Consider the following 16,110-nt stretch of genomic DNA (forward strand, 5'->3'; position numbering starts at 1 on the left):
GGCCGCAGATCAAAACTTCAGAGAACTGGTATTTCTGGGCCTTGAATTATGCTGCTGCACTCAGAATTGTGCGGACTGCACTTCAATTGTGCGGCCACGCTTCCAAAATTATGGGGTCCGCACAAGCCATTCTGCAGCCGCCCTCAGAATTATGCGGACCGCACTTCCCCCTCTTGCTCACTATTTTGTCTGCAACTGTTTTATAGTTTGTGTTTGAACTTTAACTGACTCATGCTGCTATGTATTATAGAAAATGATTAGATTAAGAGGACGTGGTGATACTTCCAAAGAGAGGGGTGAACCCTCCCGAGGCCGAGATAGGGGTACCCAACCACTCTCAGTCTAAAAAGGGATAGCAAAGAAGCCAACCACAAGGAGAGGTAGGGCCACAGAGCCCTCTAAATCAAGTTCTTATATCCCGTATAGGGAAGCTTCTGAGGGCCACTCGGTGGAGGCACAATCGGAGGCCCAATTTCAGCCACAACAATTCCCTGGGAGATACCAGCTCCGCAATGAGCCTTCTACCTCAGCAAGCTCTTCTGAGAGTTCGGAAGATGGCAGCCAGGGCTCAGAACCCTCTTATACTCACACCCCCGCCGCACCAGTCACAGTTGAAGATCACGATGATATTCCAGATGACGGTCGAGAGTGTAATACTAGAGTTATTGGCATAGAGAGGTCGAAAAAGAAGGAGACCTGGGAAGATAGATTTGTGAGCCTGACAGCCTTTACCAGGTTCCGAGAGTGGTGGCTCCAGAGATCATTCACACTTGAGCGTCAGTTCCTGTTGAAGGATTTGGATAGATTCAATCCGAATGTGGCTAAGCAATTTAGGGAGAGAAAATGGTGGACATGGTTCACTCAGAGTGTGATGGATGCCAAGGAGCATTTAGTCCGGGAGTTTTATGCCAATGCGGCCCACATAAAAAAGGGGACTAAGGTGACCAAGGTGAGGAACCTGAAGGTCCGATTTGATCAGAATACCCTGAACACTTATTTGGGGTTCGAGGAGGTAGAGCCGGTTCAATACTTGGAAAATTTGCAATGGGTGATGCGGCTCGCCCTTGGTTAGCAGGGATCTTGGCAGCTCCAAGACCACCACCATCATGGATCACAGCAGGGGTGCCCATTCAGAGGGCCACCCTCAACTTTGAGGCAAACGAGTGTCAAACATTTATGTGCAACCGCATATATCCGAGTCAAAATGAGAACAATCTTCTAATCCCCCGGGCAGTCTTAGTTGCGTTTATCATGGCCGGGTACCCAATTAATGTGGGTGCCATCATGTCGGCCAACATATCGGTGGTTGTCAGTTAGTGACCTTTTGACTCTTGTGTTGACTTAAGCAATCATCGAGTGGTTTAGTTGAACCATTAGTGATTTTCAATCTCGAATATAGTTGTTGTGGGCCCTCGACTCTATCCTCTAGAACAATCCAGCTGTGTAAGAGGTGATATGTTTTGTTGCAAGTCCAAGTACCCGTGTAAATGGTTTAGAACTTGCCCCGAATGTATTTCTAGGCGAAATTCTAAGTTATGCTTGGCTTGAGAAGTGATTGTAGACTCTCCTTGACTTGTTTTGAAATTTTCCATGACCCACCAATGTTGTTATCCCTAGTCAACCCTTTTGAGCCTAAAACCTTTCTTATTTGATAACTATGTTACAAGCCTTTATCCGTTTTGTAGTGATCCTCTCTTGGCACCAGAGCTTTCCTTAACACTATTGAGAAACAATTGGCTAAAACATAAGTTTGGGGGAGAGACGAGAAATTTGAAAGTGCTATCAAGGTAGCAAAAGAGAAAAGAAATGAAGAAAAGGAAAGGCAAAGAAAAAGAAAGAAATATGCAAAAAGAAGGTGAATAAGTTGAAGAGTTGAAAGGATTCAAAGAAAAGCAAAAGTGCAAAGCATGGAGGAAATAAAGAAGGAAAAAATGAATATCATGACTAAAAAAGAGTGATGTCAAGTCTCTCTAGTTTCCCTAAGGAAAAAGAAAATGACTCAAAGAGTCGGCAAAGCATGAGCCAAAAAGAGAAAATAGAGTGCTTAAGGAAAGATGCACCCGTTCTACTCTAACATTTCCTACCTTAGTCCAAAATACTTCATTACATCCCGAAAAAGCCCTACGTGATTTCAAATCGAGTGAGGTTACATTAGTGGTGATTTACATGAGGGGCAAGCATATGGTACTTAGAGCCGTACTAGTGACATTATTTTGAGAGAGATGAGCTAACTTTTCATAAATCCTTGAATTGAGTGCTTCATTCTTAAGTGAGATAAGCTAACGAAGAGTAAAGGAGGAAGAGTTTGGGATCCACGGTGACCTACATGAAAGAGCGAACTTCCCTGATGAGTAAGTCAACTCTTGATACTCAAGTGGCACATTAGAACTATTAGTGCTTAAAACTTCAAATCATTGCCTTGTTGATAATTCACAAGTGTTATGGGTAATTGTTGGTCACAATTGATGTGTGTTTGCTTCACCTTAGATTAGCTGGAATAGATCTTTTCTTGTGGAGTTGGGGATTACCTTATTTGCTTGAGGACAAGCAAAAGCTTAAGTTTGGGGGAGTTGATAAGTGGAGATTTGGACTACTTATTTATACCTTTTGACTTTTGTTTTAGTTCAAAAATATTTAAAGGTATTCCTGAAAACTGATGATATATGCTTAATTGCAGGAGTATTGGAAAATGAGTCATTACGATGAAATCAAATTCAAGAGGAGTGCTTTTGAACAAGGATAAAAATCAAGCACAAAAAGCTAAAGTGCGGACCGCAGAATTCTGTGTGCAGCCGCAGAACATGAAGAAGAATTAACAAAGCTGCAATATAAGGTGCGGACCGCACAATAATTGTGCGGCCGCAGAAGTCATGGTTCAGAGAGTTCCAACTCCAAGCCCAGCAAGAATTGCTGAGTGACCTAACCCTAGTGTGGGTCACTCAGCAATGTGCGGCCGCACCCAGAATTCTGTGGTCCGCATAACTCAAGAGACGCGGCTACAGTGCAGAACTGTGCAGCCGCAGATCCAACTCCTGTCAAGAGCTGAAGCAAAGTGCGGATCGCATATAGAATTGTGCGGCCGCAGAACCTCCGAAAGGGCAATTTTGTCCGAAAATTTTAGTTGTGTATAAATTAGGTTAATTTTTGAATACCAGAAAGTCTATAGCCATTTTTCTTTACTCTTTTAGGAAAATTTAGCTTATATTGTTGATTTTACATTGGATTTTCATGTATTAATCATTCAATATGAGTTTTATCATCTTTTCTTCTTTATTTTCTTCATTACCCACTATGAGTAGCTAAATTTCTAGTTGGGGTTGTGACCCAACCCTAGTATGGGAACCTAATGGGTGTTTGATTTAGGGCTTGTTTATGGTTGGGTGTGTATTATTTAGCCTCGTTCTTGCTATAATTGTAGAATTAATGTTTGCAAACATTAATTCAAGCATATTTGACTTAGTCTCTACATGAGAAAGAAAGACTTAGTCTAGAAAAACTTGGCTAACAAGAGTTTGGGATGAAATCAAGAGATTGATAGTCCCAATTAAAGGGTTGAACCTAGAGATATTAAAACCCGACTTGAGCAATTTGTCAACTTTTATTTCAATACCCATTTGGACTTGAGAAAGCCAAATAAGGCAAAACCACTCTCTTACCGAGAGGTATTGAGTGGGTATTTGAGTGTTGATTGCTATAATACACCCCGACCAACAAAACTCACTCTAAAGCGCATAACCCATTAGGCAAACACGTAGGTGAAAGTCACAGCCCTAGATCGTTTACATATTTGAAAAACAACAACAAAAACATTCTTCTCTAGTTCATATTTTTCAATTGCAATCCTTAGTATAATTTTAGAAGTAAAATCAAAATAAAGTTTGTGGAAGTGCAACTTAGACAATTTACGTGCTTAGACCAATTACATACCACTAATCCCATCTACGCTCCATGTGGATTCGATCCCGACTCCTAGTTAGGTATTATTATTGTAATCGACCGCTTTACAACCCCAGTTTGAGGTGTGACTTGGGCAAGATCACTACTTTATCCAAACATAGTCCCTTAAGACTGATTCTAGAGGTGTGTGAGTATAGAATGGCCAATTAACTATGCTTCAGATGTGGGGAAAAGTTTGGTCCTGGTCACAGGTGTCAATTCAAACAACTGCAATTCTTGACTGGAGAAGTGGATGGAGTGACTACTATACAGGAAGAACCACTACGTGAGGTAAAGATTGAACTAGACATAAGACTGGAAATACTGGAGGCTGTTTGCTTTAATGCTTTGTCTAGTACTAATATGGGAGTCAATACTATACTAGTGAGAGGAGTGGTTAAAAAAATGAGCTAACTATATTGGTGGATTCGGGGAGTACACATAGCTTCATTAACGAGATTATTGTCAAGGAGACTGGCTACACACCAGTGTTTGCTAATACACTAAGAGTAATAGTGGTTGATGGTAATTATATGTATACCAACTTTGTTTGTCCTAAGTTTAGTTGGAAGCTGGGTGGAAAATTCTTTGAAGAAAACTTGAGGATATTATAGTTAGGAGGTTGTGACATAGTCCTTGCCAATGATTGGATGAAGAAGTTCAATCAAACTAAGTTTGATCATGAAAAGAAATGTGCTACCATTGGGAAAAAAGATCAATAAGGTGATGTTACAAGGCATCAACCAGCAAGGGCAATAAGGATTAACTAGTGAAAGTACTATGGAAAAATTGATAAATAAAGGGCAAACTCTCATGGCACACTTGTTCTTGGTATGAGCAGCAGCAACAAAAGAGGAAGAGTCTATTGATTCCTCAATTGAGTCGGTGTTGATCACCTATCAAGATGTTTTTGCTGAGCCTAAATCCCTACCTCCTACCAGGGCCATAGATCATAGAATTCCACTCAAGCCAGGATCTGCACCTGTCGGCTTGAGGCCCTACTGGTATAATTTTTTTTTAAAATAAGAGCTAGAGAAACAAGTGAGGGAAATGATGCTTAATGGGATCATTAGAGATAGTCAGTCACATTTTTCTTCACCAGCTTTACTAGTAAAGAAGAAAGATGTGACTTGGAGATTTTGTATGGATTACAAAGGGCTTAATGAGATAACCATCAAAGATAAGTACCCAATTTCAATAATTAATGACTTGCTAGATGAGTTGTATGGGTAAGTAATTTTCTCTAAAATTTACCTAAGGACTGGTTATCACCAAATTAGAATGAGGAGTGAATACATTTACAAAACTGCATTTAGAACTCACTTAGAACATTATGAATTCAAGGTTATGTCATTTGGGCTAACCAATGCTCAAGCTACATTTCAAGCACTGATGAACAAAGTTTTTCAGCCTATACTCAGAAAATTTGTGTTGGTATTATTTGATGACATCCTCATATATAGTAAATACCGACCTGAACACCTAACATATTTAGAAACACTGCTCCAAATCCTGAGAGCTCAGACCTTGTATGCAAATAAGTCTAAGTGTTCCTTTGGGCAATCAAAGATGGAATACTTGGGGCATGTGACTTCAAATGAGGCAGTTTCTACTGATCCTGAGAAGGTCAAAGCTATGTTAGACTGGCCTACCCCTACTACCTTGAGAGGGTTGAGAGGATTTTTGAGGTTAACAGGCTATTACAGAAAATATGTGCTCAATTATGTAGTCATTGCTAAACCATTGACTGATTTACTTTAGAAGGAAGCCTTCAGGTGGAATGAGGAAGCTACAACTGCCTTTGAAGCTCTGAAACAAGCCATGACTAACACACTAGTCTTGGCTTTACCTGATTATTCTCAAGATTTTATAGTTGAGACTGATGCTAGCAATAATGGCATAGGCATTGTGTTTTACAGAAAGAGAAACCCATTACTTACCCGAGTAAGGTACTTGCTCCTAGACACAGAGGGATATCTATTTATGAGAAAGAATACATGGCTCTTTTAAATGCAGTAGAGAAATTGAGGCACTACTTGTATTATAAATATTTTATAGTAAGAACTGATCATCACACCTTAAATTCCTTTTAGAACAAAGAGTAACCACTGCCATTCAACATAAGGGGTTAACTATACCATAGAGGCTTGATTATGAAGTTCAGTATAAAAAAGAGGCAGAGAACAGAGTTGCTGATGCACTCTCAAGGCAGTTTGAAGGTCAAGAAGGTGAAACCTTGCCTAATGTAGCTGAGTTCATGGCCATTAGTGTAACAATTCCTACTTGGATGCAAGAAGACAGTAATAGCTATGAAGGGGATACACATGCAACTGCCTTAATCCCTAAGGTAACAATGACTACTCAAGGGCCTCATATATATCATTACATAGCTGGAGTTTTGAGAAATAAGGGCAAAATTTACATAGGGGATCATGGTTCACTCATGCAACAACTATTGGCAACCTTTCATGACTCACCAATTAGAGGGCATTGAGGCCAACTTGTCACTCTCAAAAGGCTTTCGCAATTGTTCTATTGGTCTGGTATGAAACAGATAGTGATAGACCATGTATCTGCTTGTGATGTTTGCCAAATAGATATTTTTCTCTCAGTTCCTCTTCGATTCGGCTTTTGCAGATGAACATGCTCAGAGCTTTGAAGAATGGTGAAGAAAAATTATTCAACTGGTTCAAAGCCATAGAATGTGTACGTGAAGCACCAAAATGGGTTATCAAAAGCTTTTTGTTATGTGTCTACAAGAGTAGCGCTTGGAACTAAACTGAAACTAATTGATGGTATAATTAAATTTAAATCGAATTAAATCATGTATACATGAGCTTAAACTTATTGACAACTATTAAAACGCTTAGACACGTTGAATTTGAAAATCGAATTTTGTGAAATTGTTACTTGTTTGGATTAGGTGTTATCACAAATGATTGGGAATATCATTTGGAGTTTATATCACAATTTTGAGAGAATTTGGCGAAGATTCAAGGTGGTTTTGGTTGAAATTTCATATTGAAACTCGAATAAGAAGATATAAACAAATTGTATATATTTTGTATGTCGGGTGTAGAAATAGCATACAGAATATATACAACTAACATGATTGTATACAAATTGTAGTTTTTGATTGAAATATGTACAAAAAATTTATTTAAGCTATTGATAAGTTGTATATTTTGATTAGATTTTTATATATTTTGTAAAAAACTTTAGTTACGTTCTGTAAATAGGAAAACTTAGAGAAACCGATAAATAAGTTTAAAATCTCGTATATATATATATATATATGAAAAAGTCTCTAGAAAATAGTCATTTTGAATCAGAAAGCACATATGAAATTGAATTGCTAAATAATATGGCAAATATATATTGTATACCCGCCCTCCAAAATAATAGTTGGTAAATGTATATTTTTTATATATATATATACAAAATACGTATATATATTTTATGTATTAGACTAGGAGTTGCAATTATTTTCAGCCAACTGGCCAAATTTGTTAAAAGCCCAAATAATACTCCATGCATCCCAATTTGATCACACAAGTGTAAAGCAAACACAATTAGGGATCATGGTTCCAAAATAATACTACTTCTATTATATATACCAACAAGAGTTTCTTTTAAGTCGTGCTTTAGTAGTTGTACTTTTATGGCAACCACAAATTTCTAATCTCCATCACTCAAAGTAAGAAAGCAGAAATAATGAAAAGAAATAAATGGCTGGTGTAAAGGAAGAAAACCCATTGAAGGAAAAGGGAAACATTCCAAAAACAGAAAGGAGAAGACATATTGGATTTGTTTGCTTCTCTCATTCAACATAATAGACAAAAGTCCTAACATTGGCAATTCAAGGTCATTAGATCGTATAACCTGTTTGGCCAAGCTAGAGAAATCAAATTATTTTAAGAAATGCTTTTGAAAAAAGTAATTTTGTAGAGAAGCAGTTTGTGTTTGACTAATCATTCTGAAAAATACCTTTGAACAATAATTTATGTTTGGCCAAACTTTTCAGAAAGTGCTTTTAAGTATCTAATTACGAATAAGGACATGAATAGATTTGCTTAATAGTTAATATTATAAGTAAATAAATAATCTTAAAAATTTGTTATTATAAGCAATAATTAAATCTTTTTATTTTATTTAAGTAAAATATGAAAATAAAATTTAAAAATACTTAATTCGTTTAATATAAGTTAAATATATTAAAAATCATTCAACAAATATAAAAGCATTCACCCCTAAAGTCACTATATATTAGAAAGCTATCCTAAAAATAATAAAAGATATTTATACACTAATATCCTAAGTATTAGGTTTAACAATTATTTTGGTATATACTATATTTTGTTAAGGGTATTTTTGGTAATAAGAAAAGTCAAAACTGCTTCTGCTTCTGTTTTTGGGAAGAAGCTACTTATTTTTGCTTCTCAGAAACTGTTTTTGCTTCTTACCAAAAACAATTTTTTCCCCCAAAAACCTCAAGTTAGGAAAAAAAAGTGCTTTTGAGAAAAAATAATAATAATAATTTTGGCCTCTTGAGAAGCTTGGCCAAACAGGCTAGTAGTTTGCATGTATTCCTTTTTCCATCTTTTTGACCGGATACAGATTTTAAACATTAATTCAACTTATTAATCAATATTTACGATAATAATATATTAAATTATTTTTTAAATTGTTAGTTTTATAAAACAAAATGTCATCAAAAGTTTAAATTTTAAATAGTTAAATGAATTTAAATTCTCGACGTGAAAGTTATATAAAATAAACTGACTCCAGACTGAAAAATTAAGAATTGCAGAATTCAAAGAGGAGATAATAAACATTTAATTTTCTTGTAATCAGGAGATCAATTTTCTTAAAAAATTTTAAATAAAAAAATTCATATTAAAACATACATTAAAAAAAGGTTATATTAGTTATTTTGGATAAAAAAATTTAATATTTGGAAAAAGTCGTAATAACAAAATTTTCTGACTTTTCAAAGAGTAACTGCATAATGTTTACGAAATGAAATAAATATTATATAAAAAGTAATGCAAAAATTTGGAGATGTATAAAAAGAGGTGACAGGTAAATCGGTGAGATGGAATAATACATCATTAATTAGGAGATTGTAATATTAACCAAGTGATGTTGATTCTTTATTCTCATGACACATGGACCAACATCCATTTCCTACCATACAATTCAACTTTAAAGCTAATAGCAAGTAGAGCATATGTGCCCCCATATATGAATATATAGGCCGGTTATAGGTTCTGTCCCAAGTCCTATAAGGAAATAAAACCCTAACTTCAAAACTCTAATCATATATGAACATGAAAATCTTATGTGAATGAAAGATATGACAGATGGGATTGGTTTTTATCATATTTATCACTCCTCATTGGTTATTCAGCTGTTTTTTTAATATCATGCTCAATGTTTTTTATTTTATCGGAAAAAATGTTGAAAAGTGAAAACAGTAAAGTGAAGGAAGGAGTAACATTGGTGAGGCTGAAATTCTATTCTTTAATTGGATGCTGTAAGCAGAGTACACTTTGCTTATACCGATTCAAGTTTTATTTGTACCATATAGTTTAAAATAAACAAATGTTTGTCATTTTTCTGGTTCGGAATTTTGTATTTGGGAAAATGCTTCGCTAAATAGTCGCAAATTTAAGACATGAACGTTAGGTGTACTTGTACGGGTCCGAGATCAAATTGAATACCAGGTGGTAAATTCCCTACTAAACTTCAATTTATGAAATAGTGATAGAATATTAAAAAACTTTTTCAGAAGTTTTCAAGTGAAATAACTTTTTAATTCACAAATTTTTAACTTCTTGTTAATGCTAATATTCATGTCAAATACAATTCAACTTTTATTTACTTTTTTTTTCTTCTTCTTCCAATTCAACTTAAGAGCTGTGGTTAAGACTTTATAGTTCAGGCGCTTGTCTTTTATGACCAGAATGACAAGTAGGAATTTAGCAGCTAAGGATGAGAAAGATCGATCCCCTTTGTCTCTTTATTTTTACAGCCGTAGTTATTGCATACCACCTTATCTTGGATTAATATTGTTGGAAACCACTGCATTTTTCCCTTGACATATTTTTTCCCCTCCCAACCGACAGTGGCGGAGTCAGAATTTTCATCAAGGGATGTCAAAATATAAATAATTAGATATATCGAAAAGTCAAAGAGAATCAACATATAGTAAATAAATATAAAATAAAAAAAATTATCGAATAATATAGTGTAATTTTCCGGCAATGTCGGTTGATTCAATATAGTGTAACATCCCTTGGTTCAATGTGGCTCCGCCACTTCCAACTGATTTAAAAAATTAACCATATAGCAGATGACACTGTCAATGGATACAGCAAAATTAGATTAGTATCAGGGTGAATTATGTATTTTTCGCTTACTCTCTACGTAACACAAATTTTCGATCTACTAGCCAGTGGGATGTGAGACCACCTCACCAACTCAAAACAAATCTAAAGCCAACTTATTTTTCTTTTTTTTTTTCTTTTTTAAGCAACCCCAAACCTTGGTGCAAACGGTGGCGTATGCAGGCTTTTTATCAGAGGTGTCACATTTAAAAATTAAATATATAAATTTTAAAAAACATTGCATTAAAAATAAATATTTTGGATCATATCAATCATTTTTAAAGATACCAAGAGACTCTAAAACTTAAAAGAACAAAAAAATGTTAGTTTGGGCTCGAACCCTGATGCAAATTCAAGAAATGCAGCGCCTTACCAAGTGGACTAAGCAATCTAGATTTACCGAGCAATGTCATTCTATATTATTTATAGAGAAATTTGTATTTTTTTTGCATATTATTTATATGTGTATTTAATGAAATTTTCCCACGAAGCGTTGCAGCGTGATATCGTTTGGCTTAAGGTAAATTCGCTCCTATTTTTTTTGTAAATAATAAAAGGTAATATATGAATAAGATCAGATAGCATTCGGCTAGAGAAATGCAAATGTATGCAAGTGAACACGAAGAGGGTGAACGACAACAACAGTTGGTGGTGCAGTGACGTTCTTTTTTACTAACATTATCTTTGTTGCAGCTACAACTTCAAAAAAAAAAAAAAACTGTTGTTTTTGATATGAGGTTGTGTTTTGGACTTTGATCTAGAGACCACTCAAATAAGACTGCTATAATAGACCACAAAAAATAATAATATCGTTATAGCTTAAAAAAATATTTAATTTACTTTTGCTTGGATTTTTAAAAAAATATTTAAATATATTTTAACCGTCAAAATATTTGGCGCATTATCTTTGATGCAGGTTTATTCAATGTATATATTTTTAGCTAATAAACAAATTAATCCTTTAAGTTCAAACCCATAGTATCTTTATGCAGTTTTTTTACCATATGTAATTTTAGCTAAAATAAACTAAGAATGTTTAATACCAAAATCTAATTTAACATAGATGTTTTGACTTTGGTACACATTCTACCTGGGGAAAATGCATATTTGGATTATGGAACAAATATTAACTTCAAGCAAACATCAGGATCATATAAGTAATACTATTTCAATATCTATTTGTATAATAACTACTTCATGAATATACTTTTACGGTTTTACCACTTAGACTTTATAATCAGTTTTAATACTCAAAAATAGCAAAACATTATTTCATTTCTCAACATTATTATCAATTTTTTGACAAAGTTAACATTTATTTTGACTCATTAACCAAACATCGAAATTGATGTTTTGATATTCTTTAACAAATATTTAAAAATCAAATTTTGGTTGTACCAAAAACCGAAAAACGATGGATCTTAAAATACTAAGTACTCTAATTGAACTGCTGAACCTAATTGCATAGCCAAGAGGCACGAGGCAATATCAGCAAGCATGCAGAGAGTCCACTTGGATCCAAACATTTCAGAATAAATTTAACAAATTTATGCTACTGTTATAGTATCACCTTTTCTTTTTACTCTCTGTAGCTCCAAATATAATACCACCATTGCCCATAACTCCCTTTTACTTTCTCTCTCTTATTCTGCATTTTTTGTTCTGATTCGGAAATCTTTTCCTTTTTATGGGTTTGTTTCTACCGTCAAATCCTCTCTCACCATTTCTTTTGAGCTATAGCATATACTCAGTTTCTGTCTCTTTCTAAGCACTACTCTTTCACCATTTCTATCCTTCTATTTCTAGAGTTTTTTCTTCCGATTTGAGTTCTGATCCTGCCTGCAAGATGAAGGTATCTTTGATCATTTATTTCTTTATTTATTCCCCTTTTGATTCTCTTCTTTCTTTTTCTCAAGACTTTGCCTTTTTGCTATTCCACTTTTGGAATATTTCACAAAAAAATGCTATACTTGCTTTTGGATGTTGGAGTTTTTAGTTTTCCTTGATTCCTGAATATTCTTTTTCTTCATTAATTTTTGTCGGTGGTGGATCCTTTTGTGTAGTGATTTGTTTACTCTGTTTTGTTGAGTCTAACACTGCTAATCTTTACTTGGATCCATAATTTCTCAGTTTTGCTTCCCTCTTTTCCCCCTTATTCTATGGTTGTTGGTTCTGTTTTTCACCTTTTATTTTGCAAAGATTTTATTTTTTATTTTTATTTTTTTATGCAGAAATTTATCTTGAATTTGGAGGTGCACGATGTCAGAGACAAACGCAAGGCCTTGAAGACGGTCTCTGCTCTTCCAGGTATTGATATATTAGGAGTAAATTTTTTACATTTTTCACCAATAAATGGAGTAGAAAAACTATTGATCTTCCAATTTTCACCAATATGTATATGCATAATAGACCAAGTTGAACGACTCCAAGTAATGCTTTTGATACGAGCATCAAAGCATGTGTGTCTTTAGCAATAAGGAAAGAATTTAGTTTTTGGAAACCATTTGAGTTGGTGGTGTCTCACTATTGAAGAATTAGGAGGATCCAATATTGAACATGCTAGTTTCTGCAACTTGGATTAGGTACTAGGCCATTCACAATGGATTCTACTTTCTACTAATTTGAAAAAGTTATAAAATAAATAAAAGAGAAGTCAATTTTTTAATAGGACGATTCTGATGCGGCGCCACGTCAAGTGGGTCCACCATGTTTGTAAGCTGTTTTCCATTTCAGCCTCCATTTTCTTTCTTTGGGAATATGTGATGAACGAGTGCTTATTGTAGGTTGGGATTCTAGTGCCCACATTGTTGATTTCAGTGATGGGACTTAAAAAGAGAAAGAAATATATGTAGTTTAGTGATGATTACGAAAGCATTACCTAATATCGTCCTAAGAGATTTTGCCTTTAGTTGTTCTATCAACTTCATTGCTGCACTGTTTTCAGTAGTAGTCAATTTTTAATTTGGTATAATGGCCTAATGCTCTTTGGAGAAAATAATTTGCTATAGAAGTAACCAAAACATGAAGAAAAAATGATGGTTGTGCAATAACAGTTGAAATCTGGTGACAAAATTGTTACAAAAGTTTGTTTTCAATATAGACAAAATTCAATTAGTTAAAAGTCCCTAAAGCCCTTCTTTTCTCTTTTTCAAACTGCACCTTAGTGAAGGGCAGTGGAGTTTGATTGAGCTATTTTGTGTGACATGTAAAAACTGCAAAATGAAATTAACCAGTGGATGTTATGATGAGATATTGCAGGAATTGATGAGATCTCAATAGATATGAAAGGTAAGAAATTAACCATTATTGGGACAGTTGATCCAGTGAGTGTAGTAAGCAAATTGAGGAAGTTTTGGCCAGCACACATAATCTCAGTAGGACCAGCAAAAGAGCCAGAGAAGAAAGAGGAACCAAAGAAAGAAGAAGGGAAGAAAGAAGAGGCTAAGAAGGAGGGCGAGGGCAAGAAAGAAGGCGCTCCAACGGAGGAAGGAAAGAAAGAGGAGCCTAAAAAGGAAGAAGAAGGTAAGAAGGACGAAAATAAGAAAGACGAGCCCAAAAAGGAAGAAGAGAAGAAGGCAGAAGCACAACCACAGCCAATGCCAATGCCAATTCCATTCCCACAACAACAATATCATCCAGCTGTGGTTGGAATGGTACCGCCTTATCGACCATATTATCCTCCTCCTCATATGCAGGCCATGCCCTACAGGCCATATTATCCTCCTCCCGCGCAAACATATTACCAGGTTCACCACAGCATGGAAGAGAATCCTAATGCATGTGTTATCTGTTAAATTGGTTACAGAGAATGGAATCATATATTATATATATACACATAGCTCGCCGTTCTTCTTGTTTTTAGTTAGTCTTGGGTTATTCTATTAGCATGAAACCGAGACTAATATTCTGAGAGAAGAGGAAATCTATTGTGAATACACAATGATGCCATATTTGTCTTTTCAGGTTCAAGAATTGTGTATAGAGAATTGAATAAGAGTTTTGCTACCCCTTTTTGCTTATTCTTACAGAGAAATTCAGCTTGATCTCATGTGCTCATTGTGTTCCCTATGTTCTTGGACTAACTAGGAAACTAATAGATTAGTACAAAGATCTTATACTTTGGGGTAGGGAAGTAGCTAAAAGGTTGAATAATTTGCTGGCTATTTGCTTTATATATGCATGTTATTTTCCATCTCCCTTATCCCATGTTCCTACTTAATATTATTGTTAAAGTACAAGATGGTGAGCCAAATTTCAAAGGAGCATGCTCTGGCATTTCTTCACTTTTTTCAGAGAAACAAAAATTGGTGCTAACCATGCTTCATAGTTCATTCCACATGAAAACTAAGCCATTGATTTGTTTTCTTAGATTTTTATTCTACAAACATGTGATTTACAAAAAGAATATACTTCATTATGGTGTACTTTGTGCCATACTTTTGTCAATTAGTCAATGATGGGGATTCTCTTTTTTCTTATTAGCAGTTTTGTTTAAGATGAAATAGTACCAAACTTTTATAGTGTAATTTAATTTTGTTGAAGACTGTGAACTATAGAAAAATCTTTGACCGCAGGCTTCTATGAAAGTGGAGTACTAAATTAGCCATCTAAAAGTTTGAACCATAAATAAATAGAGGTCCAGATTCAAAGTGTATACTTACTTTTCATTATTCTGGATTTTCCAATCTTACTTTAAGCAGGTCCCCCACCATTAGGATATGACTTTAGAACAAAGAGTTAGCCATTGAGACGAAAGATGCGAGAAGGATTACTGATTGTTTGTGTGATGTAACATTGTAACTTGACACTTTTAGTGTTCCACATCCTAATTTAATCCTAGCCGCAAACACTATTTTCTAAAAATCTTTCCTTTTTAGGTGCAGATTATGGATTTCCCTAGCTGAAGTATATGGTGCAACAAGATCGCTACCTGGATGTATGATTTACTATTTTACTTATCGCACTATGCCATTAAACCAGACACGAACTAATCCTTCTCTCCGAATGTATACCCGATTTTCGTCGAATCTTTTTGATCACATTCAAAAACAAACCGGAATAACGTCTTGACATGATAAATAGTGATGCCTACTGCAGAGCGTAGTCCTCCCTGCAGCCTTGAAGTAGACTATTTCTCTGAGTCTGATCTTATCCGCAAAGCCTTTTTGCAAAAGCTGGTCACATTGAATTAATTATTGTTGCGTGAAGATACTCTTCACATTTTTCAAAAAATAACTAACATTTAATAAAATAAATTAAAGGATATGATATTATGATATGCTAACCATTATACAATTTACTCTACTTTGTTAAAGTCAGTCTTGTACAATGTTTGTACTACTTACTTTTTTATCTTTTGAAGTGGTCACGTAAATGCATTGATCGGCTTTTTAACTTTTCTAAGCTTTTAATAATTGATTCTTTCACTTGTATAGCTATTTATTTATCTATTTATTTATTTCGCCTCATTTTGTAGTCCTGGGTGTTGGAAGTTTCGAATTTATTGAAATTCTTTGAGATAACTGAACAATAGTCAACATGCTGACAATTGGTTGAAACTATTGAGATCCTATATACTCAGAATTCAAACCTCTTAATAAGAAACCCTTTATCCTTTGTTAGTCCTATTAAGCGGGAATTAGAATTAATCAAGTCGACACCTCAATCTACTTGAACACCCTTACTTTTACTTCTATAGTATATCCACAAAATTATGGGAATAAATAAGATATTAAAGTAAACTATATTGCGAGCACAAAAGTACGTACTAATAGTCATTCTAGTC

The 16,110-nt window shown here is 34.7% G+C and overlaps 1 protein-coding gene across 1 annotated transcript; it reads left to right on the plus strand.

The window, feature by feature from the left end:
- Positions 1 to 11,887: 11,887 nt before the first annotated feature.
- LOC107827727 (uncharacterized) lies at positions 11,888 to 14,328 on the plus strand. Its single transcript, XM_016654917.2, has 3 exons — positions 11,888 to 12,177; positions 12,557 to 12,632; positions 13,584 to 14,328. Exons 1-3 carry the CDS (start codon positions 12,172 to 12,174, stop codon positions 14,117 to 14,119), a joined length of 618 nt encoding a protein of 205 aa, XP_016510403.1. The 5' UTR covers positions 11,888 to 12,171; the 3' UTR covers positions 14,120 to 14,328.
- Positions 14,329 to 16,110: the final 1,782 nt, after the last annotated feature.

This window comes from Nicotiana tabacum, chromosome 19 (assembly GCF_000715075.1).
Source record: "Nicotiana tabacum cultivar K326 chromosome 19, ASM71507v2, whole genome shotgun sequence".
Taxonomy (NCBI): Eukaryota; Viridiplantae; Streptophyta; class Magnoliopsida; order Solanales; family Solanaceae; genus Nicotiana; species Nicotiana tabacum.

Coding starts and splice junctions, on each gene's coding strand:
- LOC107827727 (XM_016654917.2), top strand. Junction 12,633..13,583: donor GACGGTCTCTGCTCTTCCAG/GTATTGATATAT, acceptor GAGATATTGCAG/GAATTGATGAGATCTCAATA.